This window comes from Gymnoscopelus microlampas (assembly GCF_963454915.1).
Source record: "Gymnoscopelus microlampas genome assembly, chromosome: 3".
Lineage (NCBI taxonomy): Eukaryota > Metazoa > Chordata > Actinopteri > Myctophiformes > Myctophidae > Gymnoscopelus > Gymnoscopelus microlampas.
This window is the reverse complement of record NC_139940.1, coordinates 2,415,189-2,435,536: the sequence shown is the minus strand read 5'-3', so window position 1 is coordinate 2,435,536 and position 20,348 is coordinate 2,415,189. Positions and strand designations below refer to the sequence as shown.

At 42.1% G+C, this 20,348-nt stretch overlaps 1 protein-coding gene across 5 annotated transcripts in view; it reads left to right on the top strand.

Annotated features, from left to right (window-relative positions):
• LOC311041590 (uncharacterized protein) overlaps positions 1-20,348 on the top strand; it is a 123,260-nt gene that overhangs the window by 48,949 nt on the left and 53,963 nt on the right. For 4 of the 5 annotated variants that reach the window (XM_084052037.1, XM_084052036.1, XM_084052034.1 and 1 more), the window contains exon 3: positions 18,725-18,983. The exons of the other annotated variant lie outside the window; for it this stretch is intronic. In XM_084052037.1, the coding sequence (XP_083908163.1) occupies positions 18,734-18,983 (250 nt within the window). In that variant the 5' untranslated portion in view covers positions 18,725-18,733. The remainder of the gene's footprint in view (positions 1-18,724; positions 18,984-20,348) is intronic. 5 annotated transcript variants of the gene reach the window in all.

The window sequence follows — 20,348 nt, the reverse complement described above, 5'->3', positions numbered from 1 at the left end:
ATCGGTCACGTCTTCATCACTGTCAAACAATTCTAAAAAGGCACCCGTCCTAGTCCGTTTTCTCCTCCAATCTTTCAAATAATTAGAGGCCATAATAAATGTTGCTGAAAACAAAATAAAACAAAAGAAAACAATATTACAGATACCAAATTGTGATTTATATATCTACTGCTTTTAGTTGCACTGAAGTTGTACCACACAATGGATAAAATAAATATAGCCTTATTCACAATTAATTGGCAATCAATACACAATAAAAAAACAAATAAAATAAGAACACTAATACTTTTACCATTCAATAGCTTGCAATAAAATGCGTCTGGCACTCATTTCTAAATTGTTGTATACAGCAGATCTACACTTCCACAACACCCAAGCAGTGCCACAGACTGAACGGCACCATGCCGCACTGCATTGATGCAGCAATTGATGTACATGGAGCCACGGACTATGGATTGCCAAATAACCAACATTTTCAGAAGGTCAACATCGATGTAGTCTACACTACATGATAATCATAATTTATTATTGAACCATTTTTAGACATAATTTTTGAATTACTTGTAAGCCTTTATGTGGCTTATCAGTAGACTCTGTAGTTAAAGGAGACGCACCATGAATTTCACTTTTTTTTATTTTTTGGGTATTTTTTGGGCTCCCCAGTGTCTCTTGTACCCCAAAAAATATTTATTTTTAACATTCAGTCATTCATTCTCATTTCAGAGATTTTCAGAATGGGCGTGTCTAAACAGGCCATCTCAGAATGGCAAGTTTGCTTACCTCACCAAACTTTTTGCCCATGTATTTTGACAGACAGAATTGCTCAGTACCGCAGTACAGCACCCCCCTGCCCAACAGGACGTTTTGGTATTGCAGCTGAAAGTGCTTTATAAGCCTGAGAGAATTGACTTGGGATGAGTATATCTGAGTGTTCATTTAGGCTCAAACCTTTTGAAAATGGTTTGAGGGACATACACCATATGATATTAAATATCAAATATTTTTTTTAAATTCATGGTGTGTCTCCTTTAAGGATCAAGTATTGAATAGCCACATAATTATACTCATATCATGGGCTAGGGCTAAGCAAAGCGGAGGCAGGGAGGGTGCCATCAAAATAAATGCATGAGCAGTATGACATAAGGGTTAAATAGCTTTATATTATGATAGTACTCATTGCTATAGAGTGTTTGTTCAGTAAAAGCAGTCTCCTATATTTCTCCAGCTCTTTATTAAACAGAAAATGCATTTTCAGTCCTCTCTCCTGATTGGCTCAAATGTGGTCATCAACCTGATAATGTAGTATATTCTGTTTACTAAAGAGCTGGAGAGACCCCTGTGACCGAACAAACGCTCTGTAGAAATGATTACTATCACAATATATAGTTCTTCAAACCTTTTTAATCCCCCCTAAAATACCCTACATTTTAGCATTCCAATGGTCATGTTTTTTAAAAATATTAAATTAATAGAAACTAAAAATGTAGGAGTAATTTATCTTTAAATGTCATTGCATCAATGCATGATTTTTATTTTTACACAATTTACACAAAGTATTAACAATAAGTTTTAAGAAAGGTAATAGTACCTAAAGTAGCTGATCTACAAGTCATAATGTGGCACCAGTAGTGGAAAAAGTACATTTTTTCACTTAGGCAAAAGTATCAATACTGCACAGTGTAGAAATACTCAGTTACAAGGAAAGGTCCAGAATTAAATCTTTACCTGAGTAAATTATTGGTATCAAAATGTATTTCAATTACCAAAAGTATAAATTACTCATTATGCAGAATGTCCGATTTCAGTTTTATAATGTAAAAAATTATAATTTGAAAATAACATATCTACAAGCTGTTGCTGAACTTGTATATCTGCTATTTTTTTTTAACTATTGAAATGAGACATTCTTCCCAATGACTACCTTTAATTTTGATAATAGAAGTACATTTTTTTGCCAATCATTTTATACTTTTACTGAAGTCAATTTTGAATACAGGACTTCTACATCTAACAAAGTGTTTTTACGATGCAGTATTGATACTGTGAGCTTGTAGATCAGCCATTTTCAAATGGTCTAAATGTATATATGGCTTAAGAGGTAAATGTATGTTTTGTAATAATAATCAATCTCTACAAAGTAACTTGTAACATAAGTTTTCAAATAATTGTAGTGGAATAGAAGTACAATTACAATATGTATCCATTTTAGTTATCTCCTACTATAAAGGGCAGTGGTGCACTCACTGGGTAACAGTCTTCCATGCCGACATGTCGCCACTCCGACTAGTGGCTTCCGCGTGCGGTTAGGGTTAGGGTGAGGGTTAGGTATAGGGTTCGTTAACGTCGGAAAGGCGACATGTCGGAAAGCCGCCATGTAACCCACTCACTGGTGGAGACTAACTAAATACATGTACTTAAGTATAGAGTTCTCAACGGGCCTACACATTAAGGCCCTGCCCTAAATGGGCCAGCCCAGTCAATTAACATACTTTGGAGCCGAAACCCCAACATTAGTAATTATGTAACCTAATATCCTCAAAGTCACGCATCCAACCAGCTTTAAATTGAGCAGATTGGACCTTCTGTTCGAGAGATAATGGCCAAAACATCTTGAAAAGGGCCACAACGCGTCGACGGGGCTAACTGCGTTTGTGTAGCACATCCAATCATGCTTCATTAACGCTTAACGTTCGCGAAGCGACCCATTTGACCTAAAGGTTTGTGTCAGAAGGGCATTTCTTCGAATCGATAAGTCGTGCAGTCGATAGCAAGCCATGTTATTGCAGCCCCAAGCTGAAACTAGCTTGTAAGCTAATTAAAAGTAAGCTAACGCTAACTGGTGCTGGACGGTGATAATATGGCCAAACAATGCAAGACTAAACATCTGTTCAATAACATATATTTTTGCACTCACCTGAATTCAAAGGTTATATGTTGTAACTTGATTTTATTTGATTCTCTTCTCACTTCTCTTCTCTTCACTTCTCTTCTCTCAATTTTGCTCGACGCTCAGTCTCCTCCAACAAACAAACCTTCGAACCGACCGCGGGTGTAATGTGTGCAGTAGATTACAACTTCCGGTAGTAGTGTTGCCATGTCTGCTTCTTATACGCTAGTTTGGGCTTGTTTTTCTATGAAGTTTTTCTATGAAGACCCGTTGTGAGCTTGTAGATCGTATATATATAAATAAATAAATAATATATGAGATATCTCTCATGTGGCCTACAGTTGCTTGCTTTGGCCTTGTTTTCATAGACCTGGCTGCTTATTTCTCTCGCAAAATCTGGCAACGCTGGACCGAGATAACGGTGCTGCCCCCTACTGCTGGTGTTGGGCACTGCACATAGTTATATTTTCCGTTCATAGCTTTTTCCTCATAAAATGATGCAGTGTGCAGTCACGTCGAGTTTATTTTGATTTAGGCTGTCCTCGACCGCAAATAGTGCGAACATGCCGTTATAGAAATATATTTTAAAGGACTAATTGCATTACTGGCCTATCATAATTATTAATGCAAACTGCCATTATTTAAGCGATAATAGTGAGATATTATCACTTCTAAACATACTGTTAGCGTCCTGATACAAACCTTTTTCAAAAACATGTCTAAAAAATAAAATAAATGTCATGGTTTAAAACTGGTCTAAATGTAGACGTTTATATATGGTTTTGATTTAAACGTCTAAATCTTGGCTAAATTTAAACTATACTGTATAATGATCAATGGCTATTCAAATAGTTTTTGTCCAATAATTGGAGATCAGTTATGCAACTTACAATTGTTTTTTTAATCAATATTTATGGAATAATGCTTTAAATTCAGTCGGCTAAATTCGGTCTACATTATAGACCGATTCTAGACCAGCTAATTTAGGTCTAAAAAAAAAACGGACGTCTAATATTCGACTATGGCTCACTGGGAATGTGTCCACTGGCACTAAAGACACGTTCCGAAGGAACACTAGTTGCAGGTATGCAGAAAAGGCGGCGTGTAACACTGGAGAGATGAGGCATTTCCCCTGCATGTTGACTCCACCACAGCAATGGATCTCCGTCAGCTTCAAGGAATGGAAGACACATGTAGACCTGCAACTCTGCCTGTCATGACGACACACACACACACACACACACACACACACACACACTAACACACACACACACACACACACACACACACACACACACACACACACACACACACACACACACACACACACACACACACACACACACACACACACACACACTTACTTAATCTAATTTTGTTCATGATATATTTAAATATTTCAGTAAATATTGGAGTTAAACTAATTTGTTCTTATTTCCTCTTGAGATAATTTAGTTTATAATTTCATCTCACCTGTTCTTCTGGAGTCTTGGCATCTTCTTCTTCAGCTCGCTGCTGCCCTTTTGCAGTGATGTTCTTCAGCAAACCAGCTAGGCCCTTAGGTGTTTTGTGGGACACTGGGCGTGTGGTGGTGGAGGATGATGAAGTGGCTGTGGCACTGGCAGTGGGCTGACTGGGATCTTGATGTTCTTCTCGTCTGACTGTAGCTGCTGCGCCCTGTACCGGTTTTAGGGCCTCCTCTACACAGATGGTGATTGTGTTGTCAAGATCATCAGAGAATTTTCCTTTGAATCGAGGGTCTAGGAAACATGCTATTTCTATCACTCTCTCCGCTTCCTCTGAATACCTTGAGTCAAGGTCCCCCCTTATCAACCTCTTCATCTCTCTGACCAGTGGTGCGTCTCCTTCACATGGCTGCAGGATTTCATTTTTTATGTCATCCATGACTGGCTTGATAGCTGAGAGTGTGACCCTTGTCTCTGAAGCAAGTGCATCTGTAAACTGGTGAAGCGGGCCAAGGAGGCCCACAGTTGCTCCATGACAGTGATATCAGAGTCTTTTGGCATCAGGTGCCATGCCCCTCTTTCTCCTGCCAGCGCCGCACTGACTGCTGAACCGTTCCAACATCAGATACGTTGATCCCCACCGAGTAACCACATCATGGATCAATGACTTATCAGGTAGTTCCAGAGACGCTTGCTTGGACTTAAATTCTCTCTTCCTCTTCCAGCTCCTTGAGAACCCCTGGATGGTGTGGTGGCAGGCTCGGACAGCATCTTCTACACGTCTAATCTTCAGGACCTTTGTGATAGCCAGGTTTAAATTGTGGCCAAAGCACCCAAGCCACAGGCCACCGAAATCCCTCAAGGCCTTTTGCATGTTTGCAGCATTATCATGATGCCCACCAGTTGCTCTTTCTTGATGTTCCACTCTGTAAGGATGTTCTCTACCATCTCAGTGAGGTTCTCAGCGGTGTGGTCATCTGGGAAGAGCACAGTTTCTAGGCAGATGGACTCTAGTTTCCATTCTGGTGACAGAAAGTGTACGGTGAAGCTCAGGTACGGTTCACCCCCACCTCCACTACTGGTCCAAATGTCAGAGGTGGCAGCAAACCAAGAACCCTGTGCCAACTTTGTAGCCATGTCAGCTTTGACCTTGTTGTACATTCGTGGTATCTCTGTTTTGGAAAAGTACTGTCGCATTGGCACCTTGTACAGAGGAACTGCTTTTTTCATGAGCTTTAGAAAGCCAGGCCTTTCAACCAGTCGAAATGGCATCATGTCCTTTGCTATGAAATATCCTAAAGCTCTGATAAGTTCTGTTTCAGTCTTTGAGTTTGGATGATATTCAGCTTGTCTTGAGAACGTTTCTGTAATGGTTGGTTGCACAGTAGGCTCTTTGGGTGGTGCTTGTTGGGGTGCAGGCAAAGCCACAGCAGCGGCAGCAGCCTAGAAGTAAAAACGTATAATGTCAGAAGAAGCATGAATTGATCCAATAACTATTTTAAGTATATATCATTTCATTAATAATACAATCACAGTATACTGTGAAGTCTGATTGTATTATTATTAAATTGTAACGTTAAAACGGACACGTGTAGTGATGGTAAATGCCAGATTTATACTTGGTTGCGTGCCGTGTTGTGCACAGAAAAGAGACTCACAGCCAGAGCCAGTGTTGCCATATTTTGCGAGAGAAATAAGCAGCACGGGCTATGAAAACAAGCCCAACACGTGGCCTCTATACTATAGTCATCATGAGTCATGACTCATGTGGCGAGTCTGACGACTATAATATAGGCCACATGACCTATATATATATATATATATATATATAAAATCGCCGATCTACAAGCTCACAACGCGTCTTCAAACAAGCCCAAAGTCCCTTATAATAAGCAGACATGGCAACACTGCTCACAGAGCGTGCAACAGGCAGCCAACTTTAACGTGAGCATTAGCTTTAGAAAGCTAAAGTTATGAGCATCTCGTTCACAATTAACAGTGTAGTAATTTGTAAGTTGTAACAATAAGTTGACTAAACATACAGTAATGTTATTTTTACCTGGGTTTTGGCGAACAACGCTGGATGTTTTTCACGGAGGTGTAGTTGCAGGTTGGAAGTGTTTGACTTCGGGGCAGGCACTTTTTTAAGGCATTTTCTGCAGGTCGGCGTCTCGTCTTTCTGTTGCGTTTTCTTTGTGAAGCCATAATATGTCCATATGCTGGATTTAACCTTTTTTCCCGGAGGGTACAGCCGCGGCGTTTCTGCGTCCGAGTTTTCATGTTCTGAGTCTGACTGCATCTTTGTTTTTGTTTCATGCGGCGTCGACGAGCAGCACTGCTCTTCTGCCTTATGCGCAGCTTCTCCTCTCCGCTTCCGCCTCTGCAACTGTATCCGGTGTGTGCCGGATACACCAGAACACATTCACAGTAGACACGCTCACAGTCACACACAGCCGTTTCCGTATCCCTTTCTAGGCCGGATATGCAATCTGGCAGAGCAAATGGACACCAGCATAATTTCTGCTCGAATCTTTTTTTTTTTTTCACAATAATTACAGACCCCGCGATAAAGTTATCGTTGTTGTTTTTTGTTGCGATGTACGATAATATCGTATATCGTCCCACCCTGAGCAACAAGACACTTTACATGTAGAGCAAAGACCCCACAATCCCATCCTGAATAAGCAATTTTGCGACAGTGGCAACGAAAAACTCCCTCTTAACTGGAAGAAACGTCAGGCAGACCCTAGGCTCTAGGGTGGGAGGGGCCAGGCTCTAGGGTGGGGGCCTTTGCCTCGACCGTGTCGGGGGGAAAGAAGAGAGAGAGAGAGAGACAGAGGAGAGACAGAAAGAGATACAAATAGTAACAATAACAATAGTAGCAAATATAATAGTGTAAGATAGTATATGATAATATAATATAGTACAATAATAATGTGTATACAGTATATAATGGTATAGTATAAGAATGTTAAGATAATATAAAGTATATGTGTAGGTACACCTCTGCAACGAGTTGAACACACAAAATACCATGGTGTCTGGTTGGACTCAGAATTATCATTTAAGTGCCATATTGACAACATTGTGAGGAAAATAAATCTCAGTATTGGTATTCTCTACCATTCCATAAACGGTCTTACATTTTCTGTTAGAAAGAAACTTATACTTCAACTCATATTACCAATAATGGATTATGCATATGTTGTATATCAGGTAGCATCCAAAACAAATCTTACTCCTCTCAATACAGTTTACAATAAATTATGCAGATTTGTTCTTGGATGTTCTTTCACAACTCATCATTGTTTAATGTATGAAAGTCTGAATCTGCCCTCTCCCACTGTAAGAAGACAGCACCTCTGGTTACAATTTATCTTCAAATGTATTCACTTCAAATTCCCACAATATCTAAAACAATACATGGATCACTTGAGGCATTCCAGCCAACTCTACTTCACTGTTCCCACTTTTTCAAAAGCAACAGCCAAGAAAGTCTTTATGTTTAAAGCTCCTTCAGATTGGAATAACCTACCGGCAAATATTTGTTCTATTTCATCGTATTATCTGTTCAAAAATACGCTGTCTTCTTATTTTGAGAGTGTATGTACATGTCTATAACTAATTAAGAACTATAACATTGTCATACAACCTCTATTAATCACTCTAAATATACTGACATCACAATATTGATCTGTCTGTGTCGACTTAATGATCCATTTTTATGCTTTACATGTTCTGTTATTTTATGTGTTTGTCCTGTCTGTCTGTCTGTCTGTCTGTGTATCCTGTCATTTGTCGTGTTGTTTACTTGTTTTGTCATATCTGAATTGTTTGTTGTAATTGCTTTTGTTGTTTAATGTTTTGTTTCCCCCTCTGTTTTGTTTTTGTTTGTTTTTTTATTTTTTTGTTTTGTTTTGTTTTTTTGTTGCTTTTGTTTCTTTTTTTTTTTTTTTTATGTCTATACAGTGTATCATGTACCTAGGATCCCCTCTAAAACTAGATGCTACATCTCAAGGGGCTATTCCTAATAAAGAATTTCAAATAAATAAGTATAAGTAAAAGTAATTTCAACCCTGTGTCATTCTCAAAACTCAGTGAACTGGTCATGCAACTCAAAACCTAATCCTGCCCCACAGATGCTATCCCCACTCACCTCTTTAAGGAGGCTTGGGAGTCCATTGGGCCTTGTCCACAACATCATAAATAGCAGTCTTGCCTCAGGTGTTGTACCAATATATTTCAAAACAGCAGTTGTGACACCACTAATCAAAAAATCCAGTCTCGATACCTCTGTCTTGGCAAACTACAGGCCTATTTCAAAGCTTCCTTTCATTTCTAAAATCCTTGAGAAAACTGTTTTATTTCAATTACAGTCTTTCTTGCAGGAACACAATATTTTTGATGTCTTTTAATCGGGATTTAAAGCATTTCACAGTACAGAGTCAGCGTTGTTGAGGGTATTCAACGATGTGCTATTGACCACTGACAAAGGTAACTCTGCTATTTTGCTACTCCTTGACTTGACCTCTGCTTTCGACACCCTGGATCACAAGACTCTAATCTCCCGTTTAGAGCAGTGTGCCCTAGAATGGTTTAGTTCATATCTATCTGAGAGATGTTTCTCAGTCATTTTTGGAGATTTTGTGTCATCCTCCACGCCCTTGTCTTCTGGAGTCCCCCAGGGCTCGATCCTTGGGCCTATACTGTTCTCCCTTTATCTTCTCCCCCTGGGACTAATTTTTAAGAAGCATGGCATGGAGATGATTCTCAAATCTACATGCCCCTAAAGAAGGAAAGTAATAGCTCCCTGACACCACTTCGAGATTGTCTTAACGATGTTAAAACTTGGATGGCTTTTAACTCAAAGTTTCAATGAAATAAAGACAGAGGTCATAGTGTTTGGGCCTAGTGGTCCTGGCATTATACCCACCAATCTGGGCTCCCTGCAGTCTTATGCGAAACCTGTTGTCTCCAATCTTGGAGTCAAATTTGACAACATGCTCAAATTAGACAAACAGGTAAATGCTGTGGTCAGCTCCAGTTTCTATCATCTGAGACTGCTTGCCCGTATTAAGTCAGTTCTGTCTTTCAATGATTTTGAGCGCGTCATTCACACCTTTATTTCCACACGCCTGGACTACTGTAACGCGTTGTATGTCGGGCTTAATGAAGCCTCCTTGGCACGTCTGCAGCTGGTCCAAAATTCTGTGGCGCGCCTCCTGACAGGAGGCAGTAGGCGTGAGCATATTACGCCCGTGCTGGCCTCACTCCACTGGCTACCTGTTTGTTTCAGAATTGATTTTAAGATTCTATTTTTTTTTTTAAATCCCTGAATGGCTTGGCACCACAGTACCTCTCTGACCTCATAAAGGTCTATACCCCCCCAAGGTCACTGTGGTCTGCCGGCTAGCTAAATCTCCAGGTCACAGTAAAGACCAACTTAAAGACCAGAGGTGACCAAGCCTTTGCTGCCATAGCCCCCACACTATGGAATGCGCCCCCCCCCCCCCCCATGTTAAAAGGGCCATTGAGACTTTTAAATCTTGGCTTAAGACACATCTTTATACCTTGGCATTTTAACCCCGCTTAAGAGTTTATTTGGTCTTTGTCTTATTGTTCTTTGTGTGTCTTTGCTGGTGATTTCTGTGTTTTTAGCATATTTTAACAGTGTATTTTGCATGATTTTCTGTACAGCACTTTGTAAACCCTGGTTGTGAAATGTGCTATATAAATAAAGTGCATTGGATATAGTGTAGTGGTATAGTGTAATGTAGTAGAAATCCACGGTCGTGCTCCATGGAGAGGCCCGGTCCGCAGTCACACTCTTGAGCCGCAGCTGGGGGTCCGTAGTGACAATCCATGGAACTGCGACGTGGGAGATAAAAGAAACTCCGGGGAGAGGGTCCCCGGTTGTAGAATTAGTGGCAGGCCTTACTAGAGCGTGAATCCGTACAGTGTTAATTACGATTGTACCATTGGGACACAAACCCACATAACCAAAAGAGAGGACGAGAAGAGAGAGGAAGAGAGGAGAGAGGGGAGGAGGTGGGAGGGAGAGGGGAGAGAGGATGACTATAGGGTGACTGAGTCTATACACTTTGGCTATAGGCTTTATCATAGAGGAAGCTTTTTAATCTAGTCTTAAACATACAGAGTGTGTCTGCTTCACGGACTGAGACTGGGAGAAGGTTCCACAGCTGAGGTGCCTGAAACTTAAATGCTCTGCCTCCTGTTTTAGCTTTTTTTGGGTTTCCTGGAGCCGTAAGCATTTTTTCATACTGTGGAAGAAATGGTGTTGTGGCTGGTTTATAGGGCTCGATGAGTTCTTTGAGATACACTGGTGCCTGTTCATTGAGAGCCTTGTATGTGAGGAGGAGAACCTTAAACTCTATTCTGTATTCAACCGGGAGCCAGTGCAAAGAGGCCAATGAAGAGTGATATGATCTCTTCTTTTGGTTCCTGTCAGTACGCGCGCAGCGGCATTCTGGACTAGCTGCAGGCTATTTAGGGACTTACTTGGACAGCCTGATAATAAAGCGTTGCAATAGTTTTTGAGAATGGCCTTCAGAGAGGACAGTCGCACCTCCTCTCCGCTCCTGCATTCCACCCCGCGCTCCATTCTTCGGCGGCGAAAACAACATCTTCGCCTAAAGAGGATTATCACAGCCAGCAACTACCTGGTATTGTGCTACGCCGCTATATTGCAAGGATTAATTTTCATCGAATCCCACAATGTGCAGCTTCAACGGAGAGCGAGTGGAAACGGAGATATACCACAAGACGCAGCGACGTTACTTTTTAAAGTTTTCGACGCGCGTAAATCGGTACAAACACGGAGGAGAACCCCAAGCCAGCTTGACGGCCTTACAGTAAGAAAGATCATATGGTTGAGTCTACTGTTGTCGGGAAACGTTCATCCTAACCCCGGACCACCGACCGTGGACACCACGGAGACCAGCTATGATCACTGCTACAATGGCCAAAACAACACCACAGCTGTTTTCACACGCGACGGAGGCGCCCGACAAAGCCCGGTTCACAACATGCAGACAGATAACTTTGTTTGGCAACGGACCACCTCACCTGATAAGAATGAACCCCAGCAAAGAGCTGGAGAAACAAGGATGGATTATTTGTCCCGGTTAGCGTCCGTGTTTGATCCAAGACATGCGTTGACGAGCAGACCACCGCCCGAAGGAATGTGTCCGTTGATGACGAGACAAGGGCTTTCCCAACAACAACGTCATCAAGAGGATTTCCCCATGCGCCACATAGGTCACATGGGCCCAAGACAACGGCAAGGCATCTCCCAGAGGGAAACGCATGAAAATTGTGTTTTCCCCCCGGTATTCTCTATCCCCTGGGACCACTGCTTGGAGTCGACGCGGGACAAAGGCCTCTCCCCTCCCCCACCCCTCCTCCTCCACCACCACCAGCCGATACCAGGACAGATGGGAAACGGAGTTATTTTCCCTGCTTTCTCAATGGATACAGCACGACGTCTTCAAAGTTTTCCTTTGTGGGGAAGGCTTGAATTCAGAGACGTACAACCACAGCGTGTCCCACCGAGAGGAATGCTGGGAAACGGAGTTCTTTTCCCTGTTTTGTCAATGGACCCAGGGCGTCATTTACACGGTTTCCCTTTGTGGGGAAGGCTTGTAAACAGAGATTTTTTTCCCCCTGTTTATCACACCATGGCGCCAGCACAGAACTTCTGCCTCACCCCTCCCCCACCCCCCACTGCCCTGCTGCAACCACAAAGACCCCACCCCCCTCCCCCGATCACACCTCCACCCCCCCTCCCCCCCTCCCCCCACAGCAGGACGGAGGAAGATCTGGCAGAGACCACGAAACCAGCTGATCAGGTTTTAACCCAAACCCCCCGCCCATCAGCGACTCCAGACCCCCCCCACCCACCCTCTCCTCCCCCACCCACCTTTGAAACTAGGAAAAAACAACTCAAGGAACCTGATTTTTTCCAGACTGAACAGATGGACACGATTTTCTCCAAAAAAGGTCTACACATCGTTCACCTAAATGTGAATAGCCTCAAAAACTCCTCAAAGATGTCTGAACTAAGATCCATGTTTGGAAATGGCAAGGTAGGGATTCTCTCTTTTTCAGAGACTAAACTGGATGACTCAGTAGACGACTCTGAAATTGAGATAATAGGCTACAATGTCATTAGGAAAGACAGAACTCTTTGTGGAGGGGGGGTTTGCATTTATGTGAGATCTGACATAATTTTCAATGTGTACCCAAAATTGGAGAACAACCCCACGGAATCGGTCTGGATAGAAATCATCTATCCTCACGCTAAACCCCTGATAATTGGCGCAATCTACAGGCCCCCAGATCAAAATGAGTTTTATGATTTAATGGAGGAGCACATGGCAATCATTGGAAATTCGGAATTGATTCTAATTGGCGACTACAATACTGATGTTCTCAGGAAAGACGCCGCCATATTTAAATCTTTCAGAAAATTCTGTGACATGCATAGCCTCACCCAAATGATAAAAAATATCACGAGGGTAGGCCCCACTTCTCAGACCATCATTGACCTCATTTTGACATCAGACCAGTCGAGGATTCCTTTAAGTGGGGTCATCGAGTGCAGTCTAAGCGACCATAACATCATTTTCTGCACGCGTAAGATTCACAGATCTGTAGTTGACAGTCATAGCACGGTCAGCTGCAGGGCTATGAAAACTTACTCTTCAGAAGCTCTCACAACAGCTCTTGAGAAAATGGATTGGTCAAATGTACTCGATGGCTCCTCGGCTGAGGAGTCTTGGTCTGGTTTCAAAACTGCCTTTGTGTCTGTTATTGATAGCCTAGCGCCCAAGAAGGTGGTGAGAGTCAGAGCCCGTACACAACCCTGGATGAAGGAAGACATCCTAAATGCCATCAAACTCAGAAACAAATTGTACTCTGAGTTTAGGAAATGCAAAAATTTGCAACTACTTGAAAGATGCAGAAATCAACGAAATGTAGTAAACAAAATGGTCAAAACTGCCAAAAAGAATTTCTTAAATGAAAGCATTGAGGCAAACAAAAGCCACCCACAAAAGCTGTGGGAAGCGCTACAGAAATTGGGCTGCAACAACAAAATTCAAACCAAAACTACAAACATCTGCATTATTTCAAGTGGCGTGCTCATTACCGACAAGCAAGCGGTTGCGAACTGTTTTAACAGCTTTTTTACCACCATTGCAACCCAGTTGGTAAGCAAACTTCCTCAGCATTCAGGTTTGTACGGCTCTGACCACATCCATGCTTACTATGACAAAGTAGAGGCTAAAAAAGACTCCTTCTCATTCAAACCAGTAAATGCTGATGATGTGCAGAGAAAACTTTTAGCCCTCCAGCCGAACAAGGCCACCGGCCTTGACAATATCCCCACCAGATTCCTCAGAGACGCAGCTACTGCTATTGCCCCCATAGTAGCCCAAATCACAAACCTATCCATCAGCCAGTGTCACGTCCCACAGGATTTCAAATTGGCAAGAGTAATCCCTCTACATAAAAAAGGAAGCAAATTAGAACCTGGCAACTATAGGCCTGTTTCCATCCTTTGTTCCATCTCAAAGGTTGTAGAGCGATTAATTCAAGAACAAATCAACAGCTACCTCAGCGAGCATAAACTGTTGTTTGAATTCCAATCGGGCTTCAGAACCTCCCATTCCACTGACACATGCCTGATGTATTTGACCGACTACATCAAACGTGAGGTAGACGCGGGCAAATACTGCGGCATGGTCATGTTGGACCTCCAAAAAGCGTTCGACACTGTAAACCATTCAATTTTACTTGATAAGCTGAGGGCGATTGGTTTTGACTGCACATCATTAAACTGGATGAGATCCTACTTGGAGGGTAGAGAGCAAGTGGTTGACATCAACGGAACCATGTCCTCTTCCCTCCCGGTGAGCTGTGGGGTTCCTCAGGGCAGCATTCTTGGGCCGTTACTGTTCCTTTTATACATTAACGACATGAATGCTGCCTGTAACTGCAAATTGTTCCTGTTCGCTGATGACTCGGCACTCCTGATCTCGGGAGAGGACAAGTTGCAAGTTGAGGAGGCGCTCAGCTCTGAACTCTCAAAAATCCGTACTTGGCTTACCGATAACAAACTGTCACTACACCTTGGGAAAACTGAATCCATTCTCTTTGGGACCAAACATTCCCTCAGACAGATTTGATTGATTGATGTACTTTATTTAGTAAGACATGAGAACAACAGTACATGGAAGTACAAATTCACAATACAAGGTCTACTAAACTGGAAGACTCATAAAAGCACAGAGCTTGTTTCAAATGAGTTCCCCATGCACACAAATCATGATGAGATGGAGGTAAATGATTTCAAGGTCAAAGTCGATGACACAATTATCGCTAGCAAAGAAGAGATTACCTATTTGGGTTGTATTCTCGACAAATACCTGTCGGGTGAAAGCATGGGGACAAAGGTGGTCAAAATAGTAAACCAGAGAACCAAATTTATGGGCAGAGTTTCCTCTTTTGTCAACCCACAGGCCCTCAGGACCCTCTCAGGGGCCCTGATTCAACCACATTTTGACTATGCTAGCACCTCCTGGTACTCCAACACCTCAGTGTCACTGAAGACTAAGCTTCAAACCTCCCAAAACAAACTGATTCGGCTACTCCTCGGATTGGGGCCCATGACCCACCTTTCTCCCGCCCATTTTGCCAGCCTAGGCTGGCTCAGGGTGGAAGACAGGGTTAAACAACTAAAAATGGGACTGGCCTTCAAAATTGTAAACGAAAATTTGCCCGATATGCCCCCTATTCCCGCATATCTGAGTAAATACCTCCAAAAGGTTAGTGACACCCACAGTCACAATACCAGAGGGAGCGTTAACAACAATTTGGTACCACCCACCCATAAAACAAACATGGGCAAATTCTCCTTCTACAGCACTGCCACCCAGGATTGGAATGGGCTAACCCCATCCCTCAAAAAATGCAGTTCGCTGGGCTCATTTAAAAGAGCCTTAAAAAATCACCTTTCAGGAGGCCAAAAGAGGAGGTAGTACCATTTTCCCATTAGATAGCCGACCCCCCCCCCCTGTTCTTGTACATATCTCCCCCCCCCCTTTTTTTCTTTTTTTTTTCTTTTGTTGTACATAGTATTATATGTATGTATATATGTATGTATATATATATATATATATATATATATATATGTGTATATATATATATATATATATATATATTCTTGCTGTTTTTTTATTTTTATTTTATTTGTGTAATGATATTCGAACTGTGATGCCACTATATATGTCTATGAATTGAATACCGAGGCCCTCATTGGAAACAAGTCCGCAAGGACTTTTATGAACGGACCTGTTAGACAAAGTATTTTAAATGTAAATGTGTTGTTTTACATTTTTTTTTGCCTAATAAAATATTCAATCAATCAATCAATAGTCCAGCCTAGAAGCAACAAATGCGTGAACAGGTTTTTCTGCCTCGTTTTGGGACAGAATGTGCCTAACTTTTGCAATATTACGCAGGTGAAAAAAGGTAGTTCTTGAAATGTGTTTTATGTGGGACTGAAAGGACATACAGATGTGCCACTTCAAAACTTCACACGTTACTGTTCTTTCCCTGAAAGTGCCCTGAAAATGCATTTTTTTCCTCCCTGTTCTGCCCTTAAAAATTCACTGTTTTGCCCCTGAAAAGAAGTTGTCACTACACACCCCCGTTTTTCCCTTCAACAGACATCCATATACATGAGAACAAAAGAAAGTGTGTTGAAGAAGGTGTCTGACTCATTATGAGGCGAAAGGTGATTTGAAGAGGTCCTTGACCAGTTGCTCAAATTAATTAGCATCATAAAAGCAGTGATCATCAAAATAATTCAGCATTTTAAATGCCCTTCTTTGTCCCTCTTATTGCCCTCGGAATCCCCTGAAAATTTACTGTCTTGGCGATGGCAGGACATTTGAAGTTTTGAAATGGCACATCTGTATCTTGGTCAAACGTGACTCCCAGATTATTTACAGTGGCCCTGGAGGTCAAGGTAATACCATCTAGGGTAAATGTATCTCTGTGGTGCTTAGGGCCAAGTACAATAACTTCAAAAACTGTTTTTGTCCGAGTTGAGGAGTAGGTAATTACGGGTCATCCAACTCTTGATGTCTATAAGACATGCTTGAAGTTTAGCCAGTTGTGTAATTCAACTACCTGGAGGAACCCTGTAAACTGCCTGATCCACCAGACAGCCTGAGTATAGTTTTCTTATAATAGCAGGTAGCTTTAAGTTGCTGTACTTTGCTCAAAAGTATCAGTGTTGTATATTTGGTTTAGCTTATAGTTGGTTTAGCTGTTTAGTTGGTTTAGCTTTAAAATAGTTAGTAATTTCAGAGCCTATTGTTAAGTCTCAGCTGACATCATCTGGCTTCATCAATAGATATAATTGTGTATCATCTGCATAACAGTGGAAATGTATAGAGTGTTTCCTAATGATCTCACCTAAAGGAAGTATATATAGAGTGAATAGTATTGGTCCAAGTACAGAGCCTCGTGGGACGTATTTAACCTTTTCACGTAATGAAGGTGTATCATTAAAACTTACAAACTGAAATCTGTCAGACTGATAAGACTCAAACCAGTTCAATGCAGCACCCTCAATGCCAACCAAATGCTCTAGTCTCTGCAACAAAATGTGGTGATCAATAGTATCAAATGCAGCACTGAGGTCCAACAAAACCAGTACAGAGAGAACGTTGTTATCTGATGCAATCAGGAGGTCATTTTTAACTTTCACCAATGCCGTCTCAGTGCTATGGTGTGCTCTGAATCCTGACTGAAAAAAAAAAGTCACATAACTGCTTGGCGACTGCTTTCTCAAGGATTTTAGAGAGAAAAGGTTCGATATAGGTCTATAGTTAGCCAAAATGCCTGAGTCGAGAGTAGACTTCTTGAGGAGAGGTTTGAAGACAGCTACCTTAAAGGACTGTGGTACGTAGCCTGTCACCAGAGACATATTGATCATATCGAGTCGGGATGCACCAACCGGGGTCAGGACCTCTAGTTGGGACTGGATCCAAGAGACAGGTCGTTGGTTTGGAAGACGTGCTTATTAAAGTAAGTTCGGAGAGCTTGACCGGAGAGAAACTGTCCAAATATACACTATGTCGTACAGCCACTTCTGAGGATACTACATCCGAGGGTGGTCCAGTAGGGGCTGAGAGTAGTGGGTTATCAATACTATCTCTGTTAGTATTGATTTTACCATTGAAAAAAAACTTGAAATCGTTGCTGCTAAGGGATATAGGAATACGTGGATCAGTAGAGTCATGACTTTTTGTCAACTTGGCTAGAGTGTCAAAAAATTTACCTCGCTGGCTGTAAAGTTACCGGTCTCTGGAATATACTCTGGGGGGTCGAATGCAAGCGTCTGTTGACATTGTGCGTCACTTAAAGGGGCGTGGTTGGGTTGTTTACATTTGGCAGAATAGTAATTCTGCACAAGGTCCACATTATTAACAGAGGGTGGGGGGTTTGTATATGTGCTGTTGTTTAGTATGATCTCTATTGCTTAGTTCTCCTATGTTGCAATAGGTAAGCCAATTTATCTCTGCCCACCTGTCTCGGTCTCCTTTGATGTTCAGTGTGTCTCCCGAGTGCTGGTTGAATAGCGTCTCTCACGAAGCACAGTTGCGCCTCGATCCGTTCCCCTAAGGAGTCCCGAGACAGTTCTTGTGGGAGGGTCGGGAGGACTAAAGAGCGGAAACTTCTTCAGTACTCGCAGTGTGTACTTCAGTAGCGGTAGTCCAAATGGTCTTCCGTTCTTATGGTGAGTGGTGAAAGTCCCTTTCTTGTAGTACAATCCATTAAGAATGCTGATGAGTTTAATCCATTTGGCAGGTGTTTCACCTGAGAAGGCAATGTTTCGCCGCTCCTTCAGTCGCTTTGCATCCAGAGTTTTTCTGTAGTTTCTCTCTGGTGTAAGTGGTCGGACATAGTCTGAAAACGTTGTCCAGGTGCTCTCTCTCCCCGCTGGATGTGTTGGCGTAGGGTCGAACACCTGCCACCTTTGTTGATCTATTCTACCAGTTGGTAAAGCGGCTTTAAAGGCCAACTTTATCACCGCAATGAGGCACATTGCAAACAGCATTCTGGTAACATCCATATTAGTAACCTTTCTTCCCTGCATTGACGGTGGCAGTTACGACGGGTGTGTTTTAAGGTGTTATTTGTGCGTTTTGGCTGGAGAACCGTTAACTTCTGCCGCCATCTTGGAAACACACACACACACACACACACACACACACACACACACACACACACACACACACACACTGACTAAGATTTTAACAACCCCTGTTTCCACCAGGAATCAACCATGAAGAGACAATTTCTACAAATTCTGGATGAGCTTGGAGAAGAGGAATTCAAGCGTTTCCAGTGGGAACTGCGAGAGCCTATTAACCTTGAAGGCTTCCAGCCGATCCCAAAGAGTCGTCTAGAGAACGCTAGCAGGATCAGTACTACAGACCAGGTCATGGAGACCTATCCTAATTATACAGCTAAGATCATAGGGAATATACTGAGGACGATGCAAAGGAATGATCTACTGGAGACGTTTCTCATGGGTAGGTGAAGAGATCAATCAATCAATCAATCAATCAATTAATCAATTAATCAATTAATCAATCAATCAATCAATCAATATTCTGATGGCAGACCCCTGAACAGTGTTTTTGCCAAGTTTGGTGCGGATCAGAGCAAGAGAGAGAGAGAGACAGAGAGAGAGAGAGAATCTGTGGAAGTCCATGCCCTTTCACCTTCTCCCTCAGTCTTAATATAACTCTGACACATGAAACCCACTAGGCATGCTTGCTCTGTTTGAAACCTCGGGGCTATAAGCACTTTTCTTAGACTTCATGTTAACTCATTGACTGAAATGAATGAATGAATTAATTCATCCGTCTACCATCCCCTTGCCAGTGAAAACAGCAATTTTACTGAACCTTTGAAAAATCATGGAATATTCTCCGTGACCGCCGTCCTCACGGAGATCGGCTCATTACACGCACGGGGGTCCGGCCGCGATCCTCCATCCCAGAGCTATATGGCCATTTGAATTTGGCTTGTTTTTTGTTTCATGAAAGGAGGCTATCTTTTTTTTTTGTGATCACGTGATTTCTGGGTGTACTCTTCTTCGGTGGTGCTTGGATCATTCGTGCCCCGCACCCTCCCCCCACCAAAAAATAAATACATTACGTCAATTACGTCCTTGGCAGTGAATGAGTTCATGAATGTGACAAGGTGTGAGTCAATAGTGTAGGACCCAAATGCAGAAACGATGAAGCAAAGGCAGAGCAGTCCAAATTCCAGGGGTTTTATTAAGACAAAAACAGGAAACACAATGAAGCAAACTACAGAATAGGAAACTAAACTACACTGGGAAAACACTGAAGATACTGGGAGTCAAGAAAACTAGAACTAAAGGCCTTTGCAGACAGGGAGCGATTTTTCGCACGGAAAAAAACGGACAATATAATTTTTTAAATGAACACATGGTTCTCATTGACCTCATGCACACCGGCTCCGAATTTACCGTGCGGTGATGCGATGCGTTGTTTTTTTTTTCAATCGAACCCAGTTCGATTTGTGCGTCTTTTCGCATGCGGTAAATACTGATTGACTAATCACGGCCTGTCTGCAAAGGCCTTTACACTGACATGCTCACAGGTGACAACATGCGACAACAGACACTGGAGAGTCTGAGCATGAAGGACAATTAACACATGATTGACTACAAATAAACTGCAGCTAAACTAGACACAACATTTAGAATCAGACGAATTTAAACAAGACAGGTAACAGTAACAAAATAAAACAGGAAACATTAGGACAACGCTACACAACTAGAAAATATTGTTTCTGAAGAAACAATGTGGGCTCGCTTCAAGACAAAACGTAACAAAGTACAAATTCAGTCAAGGTCCCAGGCA